This window comes from Platichthys flesus, chromosome 7, assembly GCF_949316205.1.
Source record: "Platichthys flesus chromosome 7, fPlaFle2.1, whole genome shotgun sequence".
NCBI lineage: Eukaryota > Metazoa > Chordata > Actinopteri > Pleuronectiformes > Pleuronectidae > Platichthys > Platichthys flesus.
Window position 1 is genome coordinate 23309441 of NC_084951.1, and position 20364 is coordinate 23329804.

Genomic DNA, 20364 nt, shown 5'->3' on the forward strand with positions numbered 1-20364 from the left:
CACTCCAGTGACTTTCAAAAGGAGAAAGCAAGTCTGGAAAAACATCTTTGACGTGAAGGCCGCATACGTGGCGTGCATTCCAGTCGCAGCCTGCTCACCTCGCACCGGAGTGGAAGTGAGGTGATGGAGGGAAGAATGTACAGAGATACTGTATCTGCAGCTTCTCTGAGACCAAGCATCGCCTGCAGTCGGGCCAACATGCCACGTGTCCACCGGGCCAGCCAGCCAGCCAGCCACCATCTGCCTCGAAGATGAGACTGGCACTCTTCCTCGCTATGAAATGCAGCTGGGATTATCAACAGCTGCCGAAGAGGAGCTCTTTCCATACAGCAAGTGTGGGGGGGGGGTGTTGGGAGGGGAGGGTAACTGTACATGAGAAGGAGGAGGATGCCGGAGGATGTGAGTTGGATGAGTGAAAGTACAGCCCTTGTGTCTTTAGAGGTAAATCTGTCAGCACCAGCCTGTGGTAACAGCAGGTTAATGATTAAGAGTCCCAGTGCAAAACGTTGTGAGTATATGTGACTTCAGGCTCCTTAACCCCCCCCCCCGACAGACTTTGTGCTCAGAGGATCAGTGGGAGAGCAAACATGTGACATGCAGAATAAAGTGAGAAAACATAGAGTACGTGTTTCCCTCTCCACAGCGTGTGCATGCAGACACAGATGCACAAACACGCGTGCACTTTCTCTGCAGTTTAAATTAAAATTGATTTCCTCTTATCTCTCCCACTCTCTCTCTCTCTCCCGCTCTCTCTCTCTCTCTCTCTCCCGGCACCCATCCTCTCCCTCACAGCCCCGAGACGCCAGACTCCAGGTGAATTTCAATGTCAAAGGAATGAAGGTAACAGGAGCTGTGCAATCTGCTCATTCTGTCAAGTGGTTGTGTGTGAGTGTGAGTGTGTGAGTGTGTGTAGGTGTGTGCGCGTGCCCTCCTGTGCTTGTGCCTACAGTATGTGAGTGATTGGTGGGGGGGGGTGGACCCATTCATCTGTCTGGTGTGATCGTGGCTCTCTGGAACCGGGGCCTAGGCGTGAGTATGCACTGTGATCTCCCAGATAAGAGTCATCCATCTGCTGTGTGTATCTGTCAGGACCCCGGCAGCTCTGCTTATCACTGCACTCATCCATTACCCCTCCATCATGCTCACTCTTCCCCCACCCCCTGCACACTTCAAATGCTGTGCTTCATCTTGATTAGCCGACAAGTATACGTGCTGGAAACTTGCAAACACGTATCTGCCTTGCCGTTTCTGTACACACATGCATGCAGGAACGGAGGAGCAGGGAAGAATGCAATCTTCCGAAAAAGACGTCTACAACAAGCGTGCACACGTGTGCAGCAACACGCACAGGTAGTTGGTATTCATCAGCAGCACCACCTCAACCTCTCGCATTACCCACAACACAAAGCAGCACCAGCCCCCTTTTTCAATTTTTTTTACGCACACCCAACATCAATCACACAAGGAGAAGAATGAGCCGCTCTGTTATCTTTTCAGCTCTCAGTCCACAGAGCATCAGTCTGAGATTCCTGCAGAGCCGCTCTGGGAAATGTGAGAGCTTTGACGTGATGATTTGTGTACAGTAGCAACACCGGCTCAACCCAGGGGAGTGTAGTTTACAGAGGGGAATCCGTTTAAACTGTTGCAACCCTTATACACACAGAGGCCTTTGCAGACAACCCCCCCCCCCCCCCCCACAGACCACAGAGCAGCCCGAGGACAGCTTGGTTGTACCCGGCAATCTGTACTTAGTTTGTCACGATCAATATTGTAGGAACCAAGTCCCATTATAATTCATAGTTATAAAAACATTGTGCGCTGAGGTGGGCTGAGTGAAGCTGCTTCAAAGGAGGAGAGCAACTCTTGTTTTTCACATGGGATCACTTCACGGAGTAGAATGTGTTACCATCATCAGTATTAATAGTATATGCCCATCCTGGATTGCATACCCTGGGCGCTGCTGGGCCCGCAGCAGGACAGGTTTTTGCTCGTGGAATATTTATAGCTGTGCATTAAAAGTGGAATCAAGGGTTTAAGTGTACCATTGCAACACCGCTGCCGTGCCTTTGTCTGGGCCTGTCCAAAAATGTGTTGCCCGGGGCTACTTGCAGGGCTCCATTCAAAACGTCATCGATATCACACACGCTGCTGTCATATCAAAGGTGGAATATGTTTTAACAAACAGCTGTACGTCAGCGGGGGTTTTGTTTGATTCTTCCCTTTGAGAAGAGCGTGTTGCAGCCAAGAATATCAGAGGTGACTTGTGTGTCAATATGTCACGTGTGTTATTGCTTCTGAACATCAGAGACGGCCGAGTGAAGGCAAGATTAAACTTGATCTAATTAATACACACATGAATGTTTGAATAAGAGCATTAAAGGACTTTATAACAGTTTCCACTCAAAACAAAAAATGAACACTTGAAGTCTGACAAGAGAGGAGAGGATGAGTGGAACTACACCGCCACCTTGTGGTTCTCCTGCACAAATCTCACAGAGTTAAATAAAGCATCAACAGACAGCAAAGTGAAACAACTGCCTACTTTATTAATTCTGAGTCAAAAGGTGGACATTTATCTCCAAGCAAAACAAAATCAACCAAAGCAACAAACGAGTAGGTATCTTTAAACTACAGTGTTCTATAAAACACGGCACACAAAATATAACTTTCTGATCACGTTCATGAAAAAACTCCAGATTATCTGATAAATGTATTCATTAATTAAACATGTGTACAGTCTTATCCAAAAGACAACGCTGAAATATTATTTACAAGTTCATTGCTAAGAAAAGTAAGCAAATTCTAGTTCTGTTAAGAGTGCACCTCATTGTGTAGCTGTGAGTTAAACTACATTTACCGACACTGTGCTTTTCCTCCACGCAGCCTGATAGGCCATAATCTTCCTGTTTTATATTTCATGCTCACAGGCATGCCATGATGTGGACATGTAGAAGAAAAAAAACAAAAACATAATAAATACCATCTTGGTCAAAAGACAGTGAAAAAATTCCTATGACATACAACATGGAAATAAACCTTAAATGTTTCAGAAGGCAAATAAATTTACACTCTAAAGAAATGTCAAAAGATAATACAAAACACATTATTACTACTTATTATAAGGGTGTGTTACAAAAAAAAAATCCACAGAAACATTGATCAAACTATGCAATGACATCAGAGATGGCTAACAAGGGTGGGTGGGTGGGGGGGTGGAGGCTGATGTGGGACACGACTGAACATACAGGAGAGGAGGGAGAAACACAGGTATTATATTTGCTCCTATTTACTACAGTAGAGTACACGTTACCTTATACACAGCCAACAATAACCAGAGTGTGTGCATGTCTGAGAAGCAGTAAAGTTCGTTCGGTAAATCTACCACCATGATCATCCCTGAGAACAAATTTTGGTTCAGTACTGGGTGCGTCTGAAACGTACTGTCATGATATCAAATTCCATCGGTGACACTTTTGTCTGCGCCACACCTCACGTCTAAAAACTGCCAGAACTCTCTTCAAATATCTAATAATCACGATGCCTTGGATTTTATTTAATTACGGCAATTAAAGTCTAACCCACGCGAGTGCGTGCGGCGTGTCGGCTGGAGTATGACGCGATCTTCAATAAATAGAAGAACACTTGCATGGAGCGCTTGTAGAAAAACACATGTTTGCACACAGGAGAGTCAGAGTACATCAGAATACACAGTACCAACTGTATAAAATAGAGGGGACACATGCAGCCTTGGCTTCATTATTAGAGGGAACCCTGATTTAAAATGCTTCTATTGATTTTAGGTATAAAAAAACACAAGTTCTGATATTCTGTGCATAATAACTAACACCAGGAAGAAGGATTCTGGTACTTTTTTAATCGATTCAGCATCCCGTTCGTCTTCTTGGTCTCTGGTCACTCAAAGACTTCTGTCGGAGATAACCTCTTCTTCTTCTTCGTCTTAGGCTTCATCCTCTTCCTCCTCCTGGTCACTGTCATCAGAGCCTAACGGAAAAAGTAGAATTATAACGTTTAACACTTTTCAGTTAGATTATAAAATGTATTAGAAAATAAAACAGCTTCATCAAAAATAAGAAAACAGGAAAACCAAGATGACCGGTTACTTCTAAAGCCTCGTTCACACAACACGATCTTCAGATGGAGCACAGAAGAGGTGGAGGTGTCGACAGTTCTGATTAGTGACAGATTTAGTAAGCCCCCCCGCCAGCAAGTTGTGTCATGTGAACACAGCTTTAGTTTTTCCCAAGCAAACTGCTTGTGATAGTGGTGAATTAGCAACACTTGCTGGTGAGTGATCTTCTTACCGTCAATCACTATTTCTCCAGCATCAGCATCATCCTCCTCCTCCTCTGGGCTCTCATCTGAGGAGGTGACGTTTCCTGTCTGATCTGTTTTCCCTGCATCGTTCAAACATTTATATTTCAGCTACAACACAAACCCCGGCAATGTAATCCTAACAAGCCCCTGGCCTCTGAATTCACATCTGTTAAAATGAACAAACACAATGTAGAGATAACAACTTGTTATGTTTTTCAGTTCTGCTAATGCACTGACCTGCAGTTGGTCCCCGGTCTTCCCCCTCCTCCTCCTCCTCCTCTTCTTCGTCTTCATCTTCTTCGTCTTCCTCCTCTGGATCCTCTTCTTCTCGCCTCTTACTGTGGCCTTGTTCAGCTTCACCAGTGTCCTCGCCGGGATCATCATCCGAGTCGGAGATTACCACACAATCATCTCCATTTCCGTTATCAGCTGCTCTGGGTCCGCTCCCACTACTGGAGAAAAACGTCATTTAAATAACCAGTAAAAAACATAAACAGTAAACACATAGTTTGGGTTTGCATCCCACCGGGGTTTACCCTCAGGAGGGGAAACAGGAAAACATTTACACACAAAAGTAAAACACCTGGGTTGAAGAAAATGTCCAGAGTTCCCATCTTAATAAGTTGTTATTCCACATGTGACAATACACAGCTATGAGAATGTGCTGGATTTACCTGCCGTTCTCCCTGGGTTCCCACAGTGGAGTGAGGTAGTATCTCAGTGGGTCTCGGTACAGGTCGTCTTTGAGTATCTAAACATCAGAACAAAGATAATTTAGGCCCATTTCAATTAAATGTTTGGAACATATGCTATCTAATCCTTTCACTGTCCTGCTTATCTGAGCACACATACACAGCCTGTACTTAACTATATATATATAACTTATTATTTACTTTGTTATATACCAGCAGGAGCACGGGAATAAATGAAGAAATTATGACATTTTATTAAAACGTTAAGATTTAAGGCTTTATCCATCCTAATAGGTTTCAAAATGGAGTAAAAAGATCTCCATGCAGAAAAACAGGAAGTGATTTTGGGTGAATGCCTCGTCCTTTCAAAATCTGCATTCCAGATTAAGAGTCCCGGAGTATTCAAACTAAACGGAGACAGCAGTGTTTCCAAAGTCTTCACTTCTCACGGCACGAAAAGGCAGAACTGTAGCAAAGGTGATGCATTTACAAACTAAGACATTATAGCCATAGCTTCTTCTAGCACGTCTGGCAAATAACTAGAGGAGATAAAATGACCCAAACATCAAAACCCCTGTTGGTATGAGGGTGGAGCCGTCTGTACCTGTGCTACATCATCCTGCCCTGGGTTGCTGTGGTCACTGAACCAGCTGAAAAACGTCTGGTAGACGCCACGTGACGACTTCCGGGGTTCGCTCTGGGCCGTCAGATTTTGCCCACGATGCCATAGGATGGGGTTGGAGAAGGACATGGGAGATCCTGAAAACAGGAGCACTCAGGATGAGAGGGTCACACAGAAATGAATGGATGTCTTGATTTAACAGGACTTGCTTTGCGATTGTGCATTCTCAGTATCCTCTGTTCAATGTGGAGCTGGTTAGCTTAATGTCAGAAACCATGAGGAAATGAAAAATGCATGAATGAAACACAAATCTTCCATTAAGAAAGCACTGCTCTGAAAACTGGAAACACCAGTAAGACCAGTATCATCTTTACTGCCAAGCAAAATCCTTGTTACACCAAATTTGTGAAATATAATACAAACTTTTGTTATGACTCTGTTGTCAATAGTTTGTGGTGTTTTTTGAAATTGCATTCTACTGAATTGCATTGTATTCCAAAAGGTCTTGCGAATATTCTCTCCATCTAAGTTTTTAAAAAAGTTACACTCTCTTAAGACTGTGGAAGTCAAGTTATGAAGTTTGCTTTGCTTTTTCAGGAAATATACTCTCAGCGCCTTTTGGTAGATCTTCTGCACAACGTGTTGCTTTTTTACCCAAACTAAGCTTCAACATCCTGTTTAGACTTTAATGTGAAAGATGTGTTTGCTGCTTTTCTACACAAAATGAAAAACAGCCTGTACATGACACATTACACTATTATCCTCTGTATGAACATAATTATAATTCCAGGATGCATAGTTCGACCCTCTGAATACTACGCATACTTTAAGAAGGTATTCTGAATTGACTTCATCACCATCTTTTATACCTCCCATCCCAAGGTGCAGCTCCTTCATGATGATGTTGTTCTGAAAATACGGGTTCCGTCTGAAGTGGAATCGGATCCTGTAGCCGAGCTTATTATTCTTGAAAGACTCAATCTGAGAAAGACACGAGGAAACAAATTATTTGTTTTCTTCCGGTAGTATTCAAACGTAAACTTTGCGAGAATAACTCACGCACATTTCCTACCTCCAGCTCCGTCATGTAACTGAGAGCATCTTCATCGGTCTCATCAATGTGGGCTGAGAGGTGTGGATGGTTCAACAGCTGGCAAAATGAAGTTAAGCATAAACCCGATAGACTTTACAAACACAAAGCAGTGAGGAGGGATGGGGACATTTTCATTTGAAGGATACAGCTGTGACCCAGAAGCCGGGGATTGTTTTAGTGATGGAGCTGCGCTGATCCAGATGTGGCCGCCGCAGACGACTGATCTTCAGCTCCAGCCGCTGGTGAAGCCGGGCACTCTTCTTCTCCAGGGCTTCCAGTCTCATCTGCACCTGAGCCAGCAGGGCCACCGACTGCCTCATCTCAGGGGCCATCTTCACCGACACGATGGCACACTCCCCGTCCTCGTTGTCCTCATTGTCCGACGGGAAAGAGGAGCTCGGTGTGGTCGAGGATCCGGAGATGGAGTCGTCCCCTTCATCCGCCTCGGCCGCCTCATCTGCATCTTCCCTGTCGGTGCTGTGCACAGACGTAGAGCTGTCCGCTGCGGCTGCCTGAGTTCTGGAGCCCGCCCTGGGGGACTGCTGGTGGCCCCCGCGCTGTCTGAATTTGCTCGCCGGTTTCACCTGTTTAGCCTTTTCGGATGAGCACGGAGTCTCCCTGCTGACCTCCGCGTCGCGCCCCGTGAGACTGGCCAGTGCCTCGGCGGCTGCTATGGCCGCGGAGTCGGACTGGTCCAGAGGAGCCGCGGGACGCTGCTCGGCTCCCGGCGTCTTGTTGGCAGCTTCCCTCGCCTCAGCGGGGGGCCGGGCCCCGGAGGGCTGCGGCTCCTCGGTGCTCCTGGCATCGTGGCCGTCAGCAGGGGGCTTGTTGACAGACAGGGAGCCACTCGTGCTGTCGGAAGTGTGGTCGGTCTGCACGGCGGCAGCTGGCGGCTCCACGCTGCCGTCACACTCCGCAGCTGTGTCCTTGCTCTCCGCTTCACTGTTTTTACAACTTTCCGAAGTGACTCCGGCTCCACCCGAGGCGTCGCTAACTTTTGAGGTCTTGCTGGGGATCGCGGCTCCTTCATCCTGGTCGGGGGATGGACACCGCTTCCTCGACGCAGAGTCAGAGGACTGTTTGGAGTCCGTCACTTCACTCATGCTAGCTAGCTAGCCAAATAGCTAACAAGCTAGCTTGCCCGAAAGCTCAATTGAAACAAATGCAGTTGAATACTTGAGCGGAACCAGTGGGTCAGGTCGCTGTTGTGGTTTTGTTCCTTGTCTCGTGACGTTCACCTACATCCTCGGTGCAGCTGGAGCAGGAAGCAGCTGTCCTGTTTCTCCGCGGCCTTGTGCAACGTTAAAGACTAGCAGGCTAATGCTAACGTCACTTAGCTCACGTTACCCAGTTGCTGTGTCCTCGCAGGCGCTGGCGGCATCACATCCTCACTGGGAACGGTCCCAGTAGAACCAGTCGCTGCAGACACTCAGACTCCTCGCAGCTGTTTCCGTGTGAACACGCAACCCGCGCTGTTTGTTTGAGTTTGTGTTTGTATTGCCCCGTTAGCTTACTATCCGTGCATCGACGTGACAGGAAAACAATCTCCCGATTGGCTAGGGCACGCCGCGCTAAAACCTCTCCGCCAATCAGCGACGAGGGGTGCGTTTACAGCGTGATCCGTCTGCAGAGGCGGTTTAACTGCGCAGAGATAAATGAGAACAAATACCCTTCATGTGTTCACCCGCTCATCAGAAACATCAGGATCATTCATGCGTTTCCTGTTTGGTTCACTCAACTCTCAGATGCATCGATCCGCTGACAGTCACATATCAGACATTTGTAATTGATTAACGGTTCAGATGACACGAGATGTAAACGCACACTTGTTTGGTTGAGGATGTTTACTTCAGATCGCATCACGTAAGAATGTGTTATTAAAAAATAGATGTGCACGTCCACAAATCTATAAATAGCTTCTCAATCAAGCTTGTGTAAGTGTTTTTTTTATTAGGTCAAGTTGTATTTGATAAGTAAGAAACATATGTAAGATCTCAGGTCCCTGAACAGGCACGTGATTATAAGCTTCGAAATATAAACAAGGAAAATGATTGGGTGTGGTGTGTGTGTCAATTAATTATTAAGTGAATGTGGTTGTTAGTGGTCAGATAGAAAGATAGATAGATTGATTGTAACATCTTATTTGTTTAGTGTTTATCCTGTGCATAACTTAGGTTTGCAGCAGTTTTCAACAAAAATAACATTAAAATGAAAAAAACTTTATTTTAACCCTATAACTGTCCCTTTGAGACTTTTTAATCATGGCGCCCTCATGGTGATAGAACAGACCCCATCTGCAAATAATAACTCCACCCTGGTTGTTTCTGTAGATCCTTCGAATGCACCCTGATGATGACCTCTATAGGTGAATCATTACTTCTGTCTTAGTGCGTCAGTGTGATATTACTTTAATATGGTCATGTCCTAGTAGTGGGCGGTTTATCCAGCCCGAACCAAACTCAGCCCAGGGGGGGAGAAGCAGGATTATACCAAGTCAAGAAGACAAATTTCGGACAGAACATGTTCTCGTCCATGGACCCACAACCATAGCTCGAGATCCCGGTAGGTCAGGGCTAAAATTAGAGGCGGCTCCTTCCTGCAGCCAAAGAGCGGTGCTTTAAGTCATGTAAACCAGGGGATACACTATCACAAGGGGCTCGCAGCACAGACACGCTTTCCATGGCTGACATTTACTGTCACACGTTGACTGACATGAGCCCGTGTGCGTAACGCCGGAGCAGCGCTGGATCAACACCGGCCACCGCCGCGCAAACCTCGACTCTCTGGCTGTGGTTCGGGTTTTTTGCATGGAGACGCCATATGTAGTGTTCTGAGCGCACAGGGTACACATCTGCAAACATGTCCTTCCTAACCATACCGAACCAAGAGGGGCTTTTCACCACGATCAGAACCGGCAAGTCAGCCGAGGGGGTACGCGGTGTCTCCTCCATGTACGACGAGGATAACAATCACAACGATGGGGATGAGGAGGAAGATGAAGATGACGATGACCCCGAGAATGTCCGCCTCATCCCCAGGTGCTCCCCGGTGCCCAGGAAGCGGGGCGCCTCAATCCACGACGAGACCGCCGAGTACATGCGCATCCACTTTGCGCTCTCCGCCGCAGCGAAGAGAGTCTGGTTCGCCGACACCACGGGCGGAGACCTGGTGGACGTGAAGGAATTCGTGGCCTTTGACTCGGACGACGAGGAGGACAGTGCGCGCTGGGAGGAAGAGGAGGCGAAGTACCGCAAACCACTGCGAGAGCCGACGTATCGCGTGCAGCCGGAGTTCACGGCCCCTGCTGGCGGTGCGCTGCTGCAGGCGGTGCGCGCCAGCAAGGTGGAAGTGGAGCAGGTGACTCCGCTGGAGGACGATCCTCTCGCCTTCTGCGGTTTAATACGAGTCCTGAACGTGTCCTTCCACAAAGCGGTTTACATCCGATCCACCATGGACAACTGGGTGACTTACTTCGACCACCCCGCAGAGTACGTCCAGGGCTCGAACGACGGGGACACGGATCGATTCTCCTTCAAGCTGTCGTTTGCGCCTCCGTATGTCACGCACGGCTCACGCATCGAGTTCGTGGTCCGCTATGAAACGGCCGACGGGGATTTCTGGGCCAACAACTCCTCTATGAATTATGTGCTGACTCTGCTCCTGTCCTATGAAGACGACCCAGCTCCCAGGGACATCGACATGCAAGATGTCCGAGGCATCCTGAAGCCTCCCAGGTATTACAGGTAAGTCTGCCCTCGCACGTGATTTCACTCGTCAGCCACAGATCAAATGATTCAGTAAAGAGCTGAGAGAGGAGATTACTTTGACCTCTGACCTCCAGAGGTTGGGGTTGAACCACAATCTCCTCAAAGGCCTTGAAAGATAAGATAAAACTTAATTGATCGCACACGGGACAGGTTACAGAAGCAGACAAGCCAGAATGAGGAAAGTCAAGTGAATGAAAAAAGGGCAATCTAATAATAAAATGAAAAGTTCTATAAAAAAAGACTGAATATGTAAATACCTGGCACTACAGAAATATTGTTCTGTAAATAAATGTACTTGAGTAAAGTGCTTTGACACAGGATGGCTGCAAGAGCAAATATAATATATATGAATATGAGTATTAGATCCTATATTTATGTAAATGTGCACAAATGGGTATAAATTAAAAGCAGCCATATTTTATATAGTACAACATTACAAAGATGTGTATTAATGTAAATTCACAATGATATACACTACGGTATGAATGTAGAAAGGTCTGCTGGTGAATATACACTGATAAACTGTATGTATGTATATTTAAATATATATATAAACACAATCATATGATATAAATACATTATACATATACTTTAATGCAAAAAGTCAATTAGTTAAAAAATAGTGCAAGTCACGGTAAGTAGTTGTGATATATGAACAGTGCAGTATTTAAAGATCTGCCCAGTGCCCCAGTGTCCTATAAGGGGTGGGAGGTGTTGTCCATGATGCATTTCCATTTTGGAAGCTGAAATCATCTAAATATTAAATTTAAATTAAATCCGCTCCGATGCAAACAAGCATATGGGTGCACATTAATAATCCAATCATTGAGAGATTGATCCAGACAAAGCCTGTAGAGTGCTGTGAGACACTGGGTGTTGTGCAGCAGCTGCTTCGCTCCAGTTGCTTAGTAATTCCCTGTGAGGTTTCATGGCTGCAATGAGGCCTTATTCAGAAGTTCTGCCTGGAGACTGTTTTCAGCAGAACAAGAAGTCCAGTCTGAATCAAAGCAAGGACGTTTAGAAACACAGCTACACACTGCACAATCAGACCGGGTCAGTCATCTGAACTCAAGTAGTCTAAGGTGTTCATTACGTCTGATTTACAGTTTAGAGTCTTCATCGAGTGAAAGGTGGGGAGAGTTTCGCTCACAGGCGACACGCCCCCTTCAGAATGCCAATCATCCAAGGGAGTGCAAGGACGATCAAAATAGGCAAAGGGCAGGTGTGGTTTTCAGCTCTGGCGTTTCCCTGCCCGGATATTTACCTCTGACCTTTTCCATCGGAGTCATCGGGGACCGGAGACGTTTCAGTGCAGCAGATTGACCTATTTTCCCTTGTGTAGTTTTTGAGGCTGATGGACAAATGGCCAAGTAGTCCGACACAGGATAAGCATTGGTCCCTACCAACGCTTAAGAGGAGCCCGATGAGGGGAGCAAACTGATGTAGCTGTCATGTAGTTCCTCATTAGTGGAGCCGGGGTATAGGATGGGGCCAGATGGCTTGTTAGGGATGCATGAGTCACTAACTGGAGAGGAGGAAATTGGGGAGCAGAAACTCCAGCACCACCTCCACCACCACAGCAACCTTCACAGAGTCATTAGGTGCTTTGAAGTTAGCTGATAATTGGATTTTAACACATTAACAAGGGAGGAAAGGTTACTGTGGGGTGAAGCCAGTCTAGACACTAGAATGTATTACTCACTTTTTGTTCATTTGAAGTACACACACTAGATTATGTCTGTGCTTTGAAGTAATCCGGGCTCTGCTTTAGTTTATATTTAACTGAACCGTATCCACCTCGGGCTTCTATAGATTTAAAATGTGCCCGTGGTGATCGCTGGGACCAGAGCAGGAACGGAGCCTCCATCTCATCTGCCTTGATCACTTAGTGATGAGGCTGCTGAGTTTTGCCTCAGTCTTAATCTGTTTGGCATCAACTTGCTGCTGAGTCAGTCCAGAGTTTGGCAGCGAGACGGGAGCCAAGCGGAGCCACTTCTCCAGATCCGGCTCGCGTCAGGCCAACAGCATTTGTTATGTTAACTGGGCCTCAAGCCATCTTGAGATGTTTAAGGGCTGGGTAATAAAACCAATATCATACATATGTGATTCATTATTATCAATAGCAATACAACAAAAGTTAATTCGATTTCCATATATTGAATTGTGTAGGCATATAACTAAGGTAGAACTGAACCACCTCAGATTTGTAAAATATTTGTGGTGGGGGTTGGATCTAATCCCAGCTGACATTTGGTGAGAGGCGGGGTTAACCATGGACAGGTTCACCAGTCTGTCACAGGGCCAACACACAGAGAGGAACAACCTGGCAAGTAGATTTAGAGTCTTCAATCAACCTAATCATAATCTTTGACTGTGAAAGGGGGACCCTTCTTACTGGGATTCAAGACTACAAACCACCACACCGAGATACTGTATAAAACTTAAAAGAATACAGATTGCCCACATACCAAATTCAGATTTTTCTCCAATACCGATATCCTGATTCAATTCCTCGACCTTCTCTTGATTTTGTAATTATGCTGCAGATACTGTGGCCAACACGATGGAACTTGAGAACTTGCTTTAAGAAAGCAAACAGTGTAGCGCGGAGCTTAGCAGATAAACACTTCACATCAGCAGACGTGTTTAATGCAAAGATCTTTGTCAGGTCTCAATCGTTTTAAATCACAGCCTCCGATATGAAGCTGGAGGAACATCAAGCACAGGGAGCACGAACTGCTCGCCACCTTCTCCTCACTCTATTTGTGAAGCTCCTGTCACATGCTCCTCCCTCTTCTTGACCTTTATTTCATTTGGCTTCTTTTAGCAATGTAGACTCAGTGCCCTCATACAGAGAACATCCCTGCGCTATTTTTTGATTCATCGAGGATTTAAATGATCAACACAACCATTAGTTCATAACAGTTAAAATAGGATCTGATGTAAGTAACATCCACTTTATCCTGGGTAGACAGAGTTATGAATATGTGTCCGCAATTATATTTGATGCATTTAACTTTGATACATAAATTCAGCTTCTGCCATCTTAAAATGTGTTTGCACAAAATGGATTATGGCCTCTCTCGTCTGCCACACATTTCTTTTTTAAACCTTTGGACCAAAATGTTGGTCCGTGGTTCAGTCACATTGACATTATACACAGACTGCACTATAACCTGTATAAAGTGTATTTTCATTGTGTATTACTAAGCCTCAGGTTTTGCAGCATTAACACAACGTTTGTATCCGAAAACAAAAGACTTGTCTGAGGTTGTTAAATTTCCGTGTTTCATACACATGGAAACATTTAGTTGCTTCAAATTGTAGAATTGATTGTTTTTGTCCTGTTTTCATATTGTCTCATAATGAAACTGTCTCTCTCTTCTTTTCAGTATGAATGATGATGAATTTGATTCAGAAGATGAACAGGAAAAGGAAGAAGGTACGTTTTGGATGTTGCTGCACAAAATCTATATTGACCTATGGCTTCACTATGGGAAACTTCATCCACCAGGTTTCAATAAAATCAGTTCTGCAGTTTTTCCATAATCCTGCAAAATCCTGTGGTAAACAGAAGAATATAAGTATTTATAGATTAATATCAATCATGGTATTATATGGGATGTAGAAATTGTTATGTTTACTTAAAGGTTTACTCCAGTGGTTAACGTTTTAATATAAGGAGTCTTTTATTACCTAGTAAGGGTCAGGCTCTGAAAACACTACATTTCCCATAATGCCTCTCATTGCCATTCTTTCATTATTATAAATTCTATGTAATATTCCAGTTCTTAATGCAGCTCGTCAACAAATGATCACGTCCAAACATGTTCTCTGATTCTCTCCAGAGCCACAGACAAACATTGGTCAACATTTTAAAATGCAGAGTATAGCTCCCACTTTTAATTATTCATCCACTTTTGATAGTCTGTGTTTTGTCAAACAAGGTCATCGCTTTATCTCGCAGCATTTTTGTATCTGTCTTACATCTACAGAGGAAACAGGGACCTGCAGGAGCGGACTCATCCGACCCACAGCCGTCTGCCCCGTCATCATCCAGCCCGAGATAGACGTGGAGGTGAGAGGAATGAAACAGAGAGACGGGAACAGATTTAATGGAATAAATAATGAAATAACTGGAGGGTTCATTGTGTTCCCTCTTCTTTGTGAACTTTCTTTGACCTGCAGCAGTTTAGAATCGGGTCAATGTAACTGGAATGTGCCGCTGCAGATTCGCTGGCTTACTTGCCAACATTTAGATAATGACTAGTTGGATTATGTTCAAATGATCCCGATTTGCATGCAGCTGTTGACACGTTCCCATTTAACAGGTAAGCAGGCGAAGTGCTGTGTCCCTCTTATGCGACTCATGTGTCCAATAAACATTCCAGTTCCACTTCTAACGCTCACATCATTGGCTCGGTTGTTTATATTGTTCACAGCTCATTGAAGCTTCAGCAACAACTTAGGTAACGTCTCGCTTCTCACCGCTGTAGCACGAGTTCTGTATGTCCCCCTCCTCGTCAGCATCACTGTGCATGCTCTCCGTGTCTCTGCATTTTAAATTGGCCTCTTTAAAATCTGTCTCGGTCTCTTTTTCTCAGTCGTGACAAGTGATCGTGAAGACTAACATTCATTCTCACCATGTGTTGTCGTAGTTGTCATTATTTGTGGTTATTGTTCGGAGTCTTCTTATTGAAGTGTTAGTGAAACTCATTTTAGATCACATTCAGTCTTGTGAACACTGGACGATCTTTGAAGAGAAGTTTAACTACTATCGCTCTGCTGCAATATTAAAGGAGCAGTTCAACATTTATGGAAATGGCCTTATTTGCTTTCTTGGGAAACATACATCTTTTTCGCAGCAATGCTAAATCCAGTTAAGGACTGGTATATAAAATTTTTTCCTCTTTTTTTTAAACAACACATTTTTGAATGCCAGAAATGTTGAACTGTTTCCAGTGAGGATTTCCAGGGAGCTTGAAGCAGCTCATAAGTTGATTTTGGAACAATTCCACAGAAAGAAAAACTCAGAGTGAAGGAAATGTGCATTTCAGAATCAGGAGGAAGTTACTGTTGATGCATAATAATCAGTAAACAACCCAGAGTTTGTCAAAAAATAGATAAACCAGGACGTCCACCTGCTAACATGATGTGATCCGGTAGTATCTCACTGGTACTCTGTGTTAGGCATGTACTCATCCAGCTCATCTGTATGTATCAGTGGTCACATGCATGCCGTGTTTTGGTAGAGCAGTACAACTAAAGTTAATTATTTTCCTCTCTATAAGTAATTCAATGTATATTTAGGATCCAATTCAATGCTTTTTATTCAAACGTCATCATTACTGACAAATGATTTCTCCACTTTCAAGGGAAAGTTGGTCAGCATACTGCGAGTGTGAATCACTTTCTGAGTATTTCTGATTCTGTGGAGCTTCCAGGTCGTTTCTTAACAGATTGACTCAAAGTTCTCGATTTGGTCCAAATGAAAAGAGAATTATTGGAAATCATTTAGTGTAAATTTATGAGGATTCAGGTTAAAAGAAATGCAACAATTCTTAACTCAATAACATCTTTCCCTCGGAAAAGTTACAGCAGGTTATGATATTAACATAGAACAAGATGTTTCTGTGTTAATATATTCACATCTTCCTCATTAACACGTCAGTGCTCTATCTGTGTTTTATGAATCTTGCTCTTGCACTTGTTCCTCTGGATGTTCTTGGTGTTTTCTGTTGTGACTCTATCACGATTAGACCTTTGAATGTTTGTCACAGCAGCCTCAAAGCTCTTTTCAATAACCTCAGCTCGTTTCTTGTATTTATTCTCAAAGAAATATCCCCAGAGGTGTCACTTTGCTCCTGTTCTCATGTGAACATATGGACAGTGGGTATTTTTGAGGATAAAATAATTATACATTTGCATTGATTTCACTCTTTTATGCCCTTGTTCTGTTTGGACTCCGGTAGGAAAGAGTTTAGTCCTCATGACAGGGGACGTAAAGGCGTAGGAATTTATGTTTGTCAGTCCCATCATAACACTCCTGGTCTGTCTGCATTTTCCTCACAATTACCGTGTCAGCATGGGATCCATTTCACAGAAAAAGCATCAGTATGTGGTAAAATGCTTTTTGTCTCTGTGTGAAACATTAACGTTGAATACAAATCGTTCCCCGTTTGCTTTCCTTTTCTCAGCCGTCACTGTTGTCTCACTGCTTTACCTCCACAGATTGCTGTTCACCCACCAGGTCCCTCTGCCCCACCCAACCACGAGCCTCCATCTGTTGCCGGCACACTGTCCGCTCACACCGAATCCCCGGGTGAACGCTCCCCTTGCACGTCTCCCCAAACCACACCACAAACTGATTCATCCTCTGTACTCTGTGCCGGTGAATCGGTCCAGCCAAACAAGTCCCAGCCTTTACCCAGACTCCACTGTGAATTAGTCGACCAAACGTCAGCGCAGCCCGTAGCCAGTAGTCTCTCTCCCCTGCAGCAGGAGTCAAGGCCCAGATCAGACAGTTCCCAGGCTGATGGAGAGGAAGTCCCTTCTTCAGAGGCCTCTCGCACGCAACCTCCATCCACAGAGACGGATCTGTGGCCAACAGGAGAGGACAGATCGATCGAAAGCCCGGCTAGTCGGCCTCGTCTCCAACCGGCTGCTGCACGTGTCTCTGTTCCCGGTGCGGCTCAGGGCCTCGAGCGAGAGGCTGCACTGGGATTCAGTGAACACGCCCCAGGATTAGCAGAAGGTTCCACCAGGTCTGCGGCGCGTCGTGAAGACGGTACGCTCACGTCCCCTGTGGCAGAGGGTCAGGCAGCTCTGGGATCAGAAGGTGAAGCTCCACCATCACCTGAACTCACAGAGAACGCCCCCGAGACCACAGGTGTAGCTGAGGCATGTGAACACTCAGCTCCTCCGCCTGCCTGGGCCTGCGGAGAGAAAGGAGATGCTCCCCAGATTCTACCTGACACATCAATGGAGAATCTATCAAACACGTTGTCAGAGGCGTCTGAGCAGCAGTCGGCCCTGGGCAGGAATCTGATGCCATCCATCGTCTTCCTGAGCGGAGTCGTCTCCCTCTCCATCGTGATGCAGGAGCCCAGCGCGCTCTTCTTCATCGGACTTCTTCTGGTCTTGCACCGTTTGTGATCACGCCACACGAGTTCACCCTGATCCGTTTGCTGGTGAAGTGCCTTTTCTCATGATTCCAAAAGAAGTAATCGAGTTAAAACCACGTTGAAGTCGTGAATCACTGTGTGAGTTCTTAGAGTTATGTGTATTTTCATCAAAAGAAAGAAAAGAAAACACATGTAGGGTTCAACTCGTGAGTATTTCCATGTCATGGAGAAACTATGAAAGATATATGTGATATTTTCCTGCAGTGTTAATAGAATAGTTGTTTTGTTATTTCCCAATTCTTACCACATTGTTATCACTCTAATGCCAAATAACTATATATCATCACACATTTTTAAGTGTTGTGTCATGTGTGTATGTGGGGTTGTGTAATCTGATTTTGTCAGTTCTGAAATGCACTTGTTGTTTTTTCTTCGTGAGTGTTGTTGTGAGTGTGAATCACAATAATTGTTATGTCTGAAAATCACATTACCATAGCGGGACATAGTATCACCATAGATATGCACAAGTACAACAAGTAGTATTTTTACCTTAATGCTGCAAAAACAAAATCATGACTTTTAGTAAACACCAGATAGAAGTGGAAGCTGCTCGAGGGATAAAACAAGTGGAAAAAACTGTATCCAGTGTGAAATGTACTCATGATATTTATCATTGAACATTAGAGAACTATTCCACTGTTGTGTGTTTTTCCTGTTAAACGCTTATTGATGTAGCATAGCGTCAAACTTTATCGCACTATACTCTGACGACCTCACAGCCAGACCGGAGCCCTGAATGACACGTTTGAAGTGATGAAAGATTTTGCAGTGTGTTGCCATTAAACATTTACTTATATCCTGTGCCACAGTGTGTGTTCGTTGTGTTGTTTTCGTTTCCTGTTCAGTCATGACACTGCAGAGCAAAAAAAACACAACACTCAAATAGCATCAGAGTGGAAACACACAGACGGCAACATGAGCTGCAGAGAGAACCCAAAGGTCGCGCATTGCACTGAGGTCATAGTGTCATACCGTGCACGCTGGCCAGAGGAAGCTCAAGTCAGCTGACAGTTCTCAGGAAACCTCCTCAGATGACACTCTCATTCTGATTATTTGGATTTAAAGGCTTAAATGTCTCTGTCACTCTTCAGGTGTCAGGTATCATTTTACATTTTATGTCAGTTCTACATTTGGCCCCTTAAAACTTAATTGTTAATCCGAGCACAGAGCACTTTTATTTTCTCAGACTCCTGCAGGGAAGCGGGTGGGAGTGAGGAATTTGTGTGATGGTCACATAGCTCGAGTGTGGAATGTATTAAACATTTAAGCGGACTTAAAAACTGACCCAGGGAGGATAATCAGTAAGAATTATCCATCAGATGCTCACTTTGAAATAATGAATGCCTTTCAAAGCAGTAATCTACACTGAAAGCCGTGTTAGGCCCTGATGATAGAAAGAAGGGTTCTCTGTTTGTTTGTTGTGACATACACAACAGCAGTTAAAGTGTTTATTGTGTTGCTCTTTTCCTCTTAAAACCAGTGTGACATCACTCTAATGGGCATGTTGGCTTTTTGGAAAGGATCTGTTTCATCTCGAGAAACAGCTGAAACAGCGACGGGCCCCGAGCTTTCACTTAAATAACATCTTTGACAGCGAAATCCCCCCCAAGACAAGACAAATCCTGCTTCCTGTAATACCCCTCCTTTAACATGTCACTTTACTCAATGGAAACCACAGCACCCATGGTCCAGAGATGCTTATTGGCTTTAACTGCTCCATCACTACTGTCGTGTAGGCCAGATAGAACTCTTTGGTACATTTGATTCAGTCTAAACTTTGTCTAGGAACATATGTACGTATGTTTAATCCTCAGGCCCACACAACCATCCATCCATGTTCTGTACTGCTCAGTCTTTGAAGGTCACGTGAAGCTGGATTCAGTCGCCATTCAGCAGGAGGCAGGGTTCACCGTGGACAGGTCGATAGCTCGATGTCTTTGGACTTTGGGAGGAAGCTGACAAAACCCCAAACGGACACATGAGAACTTGCAGAACTCCAAACAGAAAGGCCCCAGCCAGTGGTCAGGTTCAAACCCCAAACCTTTCTGCTGTGAGGTGTGAGGCTAACCACCGCAGCACCAGGACTTTCCAGGATTACCAACCCCATCTTTAATCTTTAATTTTAAAATCAATGCAAACCTTAAAACATCATTTATTTTATCTGTCAATGACAAGACCACTTTTTTAAACATTTACTTTTAAACCCAAAGAAAATGGGTTTGTGCCAGAGAAACCAAACCAGTACTCAAACTGGGAAATATGCTGGCTGTGAGGGAAACAATGCTAACCACTGCAGCACCGTATCGACGTATAATCGAAAATGTATTTGCCAAACCTAAAAAACTAAAAAACCTTTAGGTGAATTGCAGATAGGAAGTGGACAGGCTCTCTAGACCGAATCTATCCAATCATATGGCACAACTGAAATTCTGCTATAAAGAGAAGAAAAACAGATGATCTGTAGTTTTATATATCTTCAGAACATACATGTACCACTCCCCAAGACCAGAAAATACTGTGTATATGAAGATTTGGAGTTATCAAATCCTCATAACAAGAACAGATTGATTACGTTGGAGATGGTTTGAGGTTTGAAGTGCACATCTTCCCCTCTCCTTTAAATGAGGACCCAGAATGCCTTGCTGCGGCCCTGTCAGGCCACCCTGCCCTG

General features: G+C 44.7%; 2 protein-coding genes across 5 annotated transcripts; one reads left to right on the forward strand and one right to left on the reverse strand.

Annotated features, from left to right (window-relative positions):
- Positions 1-2526: 2526 nt before the first annotated feature.
- On the reverse strand, positions 2527-9240 carry tspy (testis specific protein Y-linked). 2 transcript variants are annotated; one of them, XM_062391329.1, is made up of 8 exons: positions 6889-9240; positions 6713-6799; positions 6507-6630; positions 5632-5786; positions 5010-5086; positions 4573-4787; positions 4323-4415; positions 2527-4002 (listed from the first exon to the last, which is right to left on the reverse strand). In XM_062391329.1, the coding sequence occupies exons 1-8, from the start codon at positions 7843-7845 to the stop codon at positions 3959-3961; spliced, it is 1752 nt and encodes a 583-aa protein (XP_062247313.1). In that variant the 5' UTR covers positions 7846-9240; the 3' UTR covers positions 2527-3958. The 2 variants fall into 2 exon arrangements, with proteins under 2 accessions (XP_062247313.1, XP_062247314.1); XM_062391330.1 differs by lacking the exon at positions 4323-4415.
- Positions 9241-9289: 49 nt separating this feature from the next.
- On the forward strand, positions 9290-18496 carry si:ch211-167b20.8 (protein phosphatase 1 regulatory subunit 3A). 3 transcript variants are annotated; one of them, XM_062391326.1, is made up of 5 exons: positions 9294-10485; positions 13902-13951; positions 14505-14587; positions 14952-14978; positions 16741-16880. In XM_062391326.1, exons 1-4 carry the CDS (start codon positions 9602-9604, stop codon positions 14976-14978), a joined length of 1044 nt encoding a protein of 347 aa, XP_062247310.1. In that variant the 5' UTR covers positions 9294-9601; the 3' UTR covers positions 16741-16880. The 3 variants fall into 3 exon arrangements, with proteins under 3 accessions (XP_062247309.1, XP_062247310.1, XP_062247308.1); XM_062391325.1 differs by lacking the exons at positions 14952-14978; positions 16741-16880 and adding an exon at positions 14841-14933 and having other exon boundaries at positions 9290-10485; XM_062391324.1 differs by lacking the exon at positions 14952-14978 and having other exon boundaries at positions 9303-10485; positions 16741-18496.
- Positions 18497-20364: the final 1868 nt, after the last annotated feature.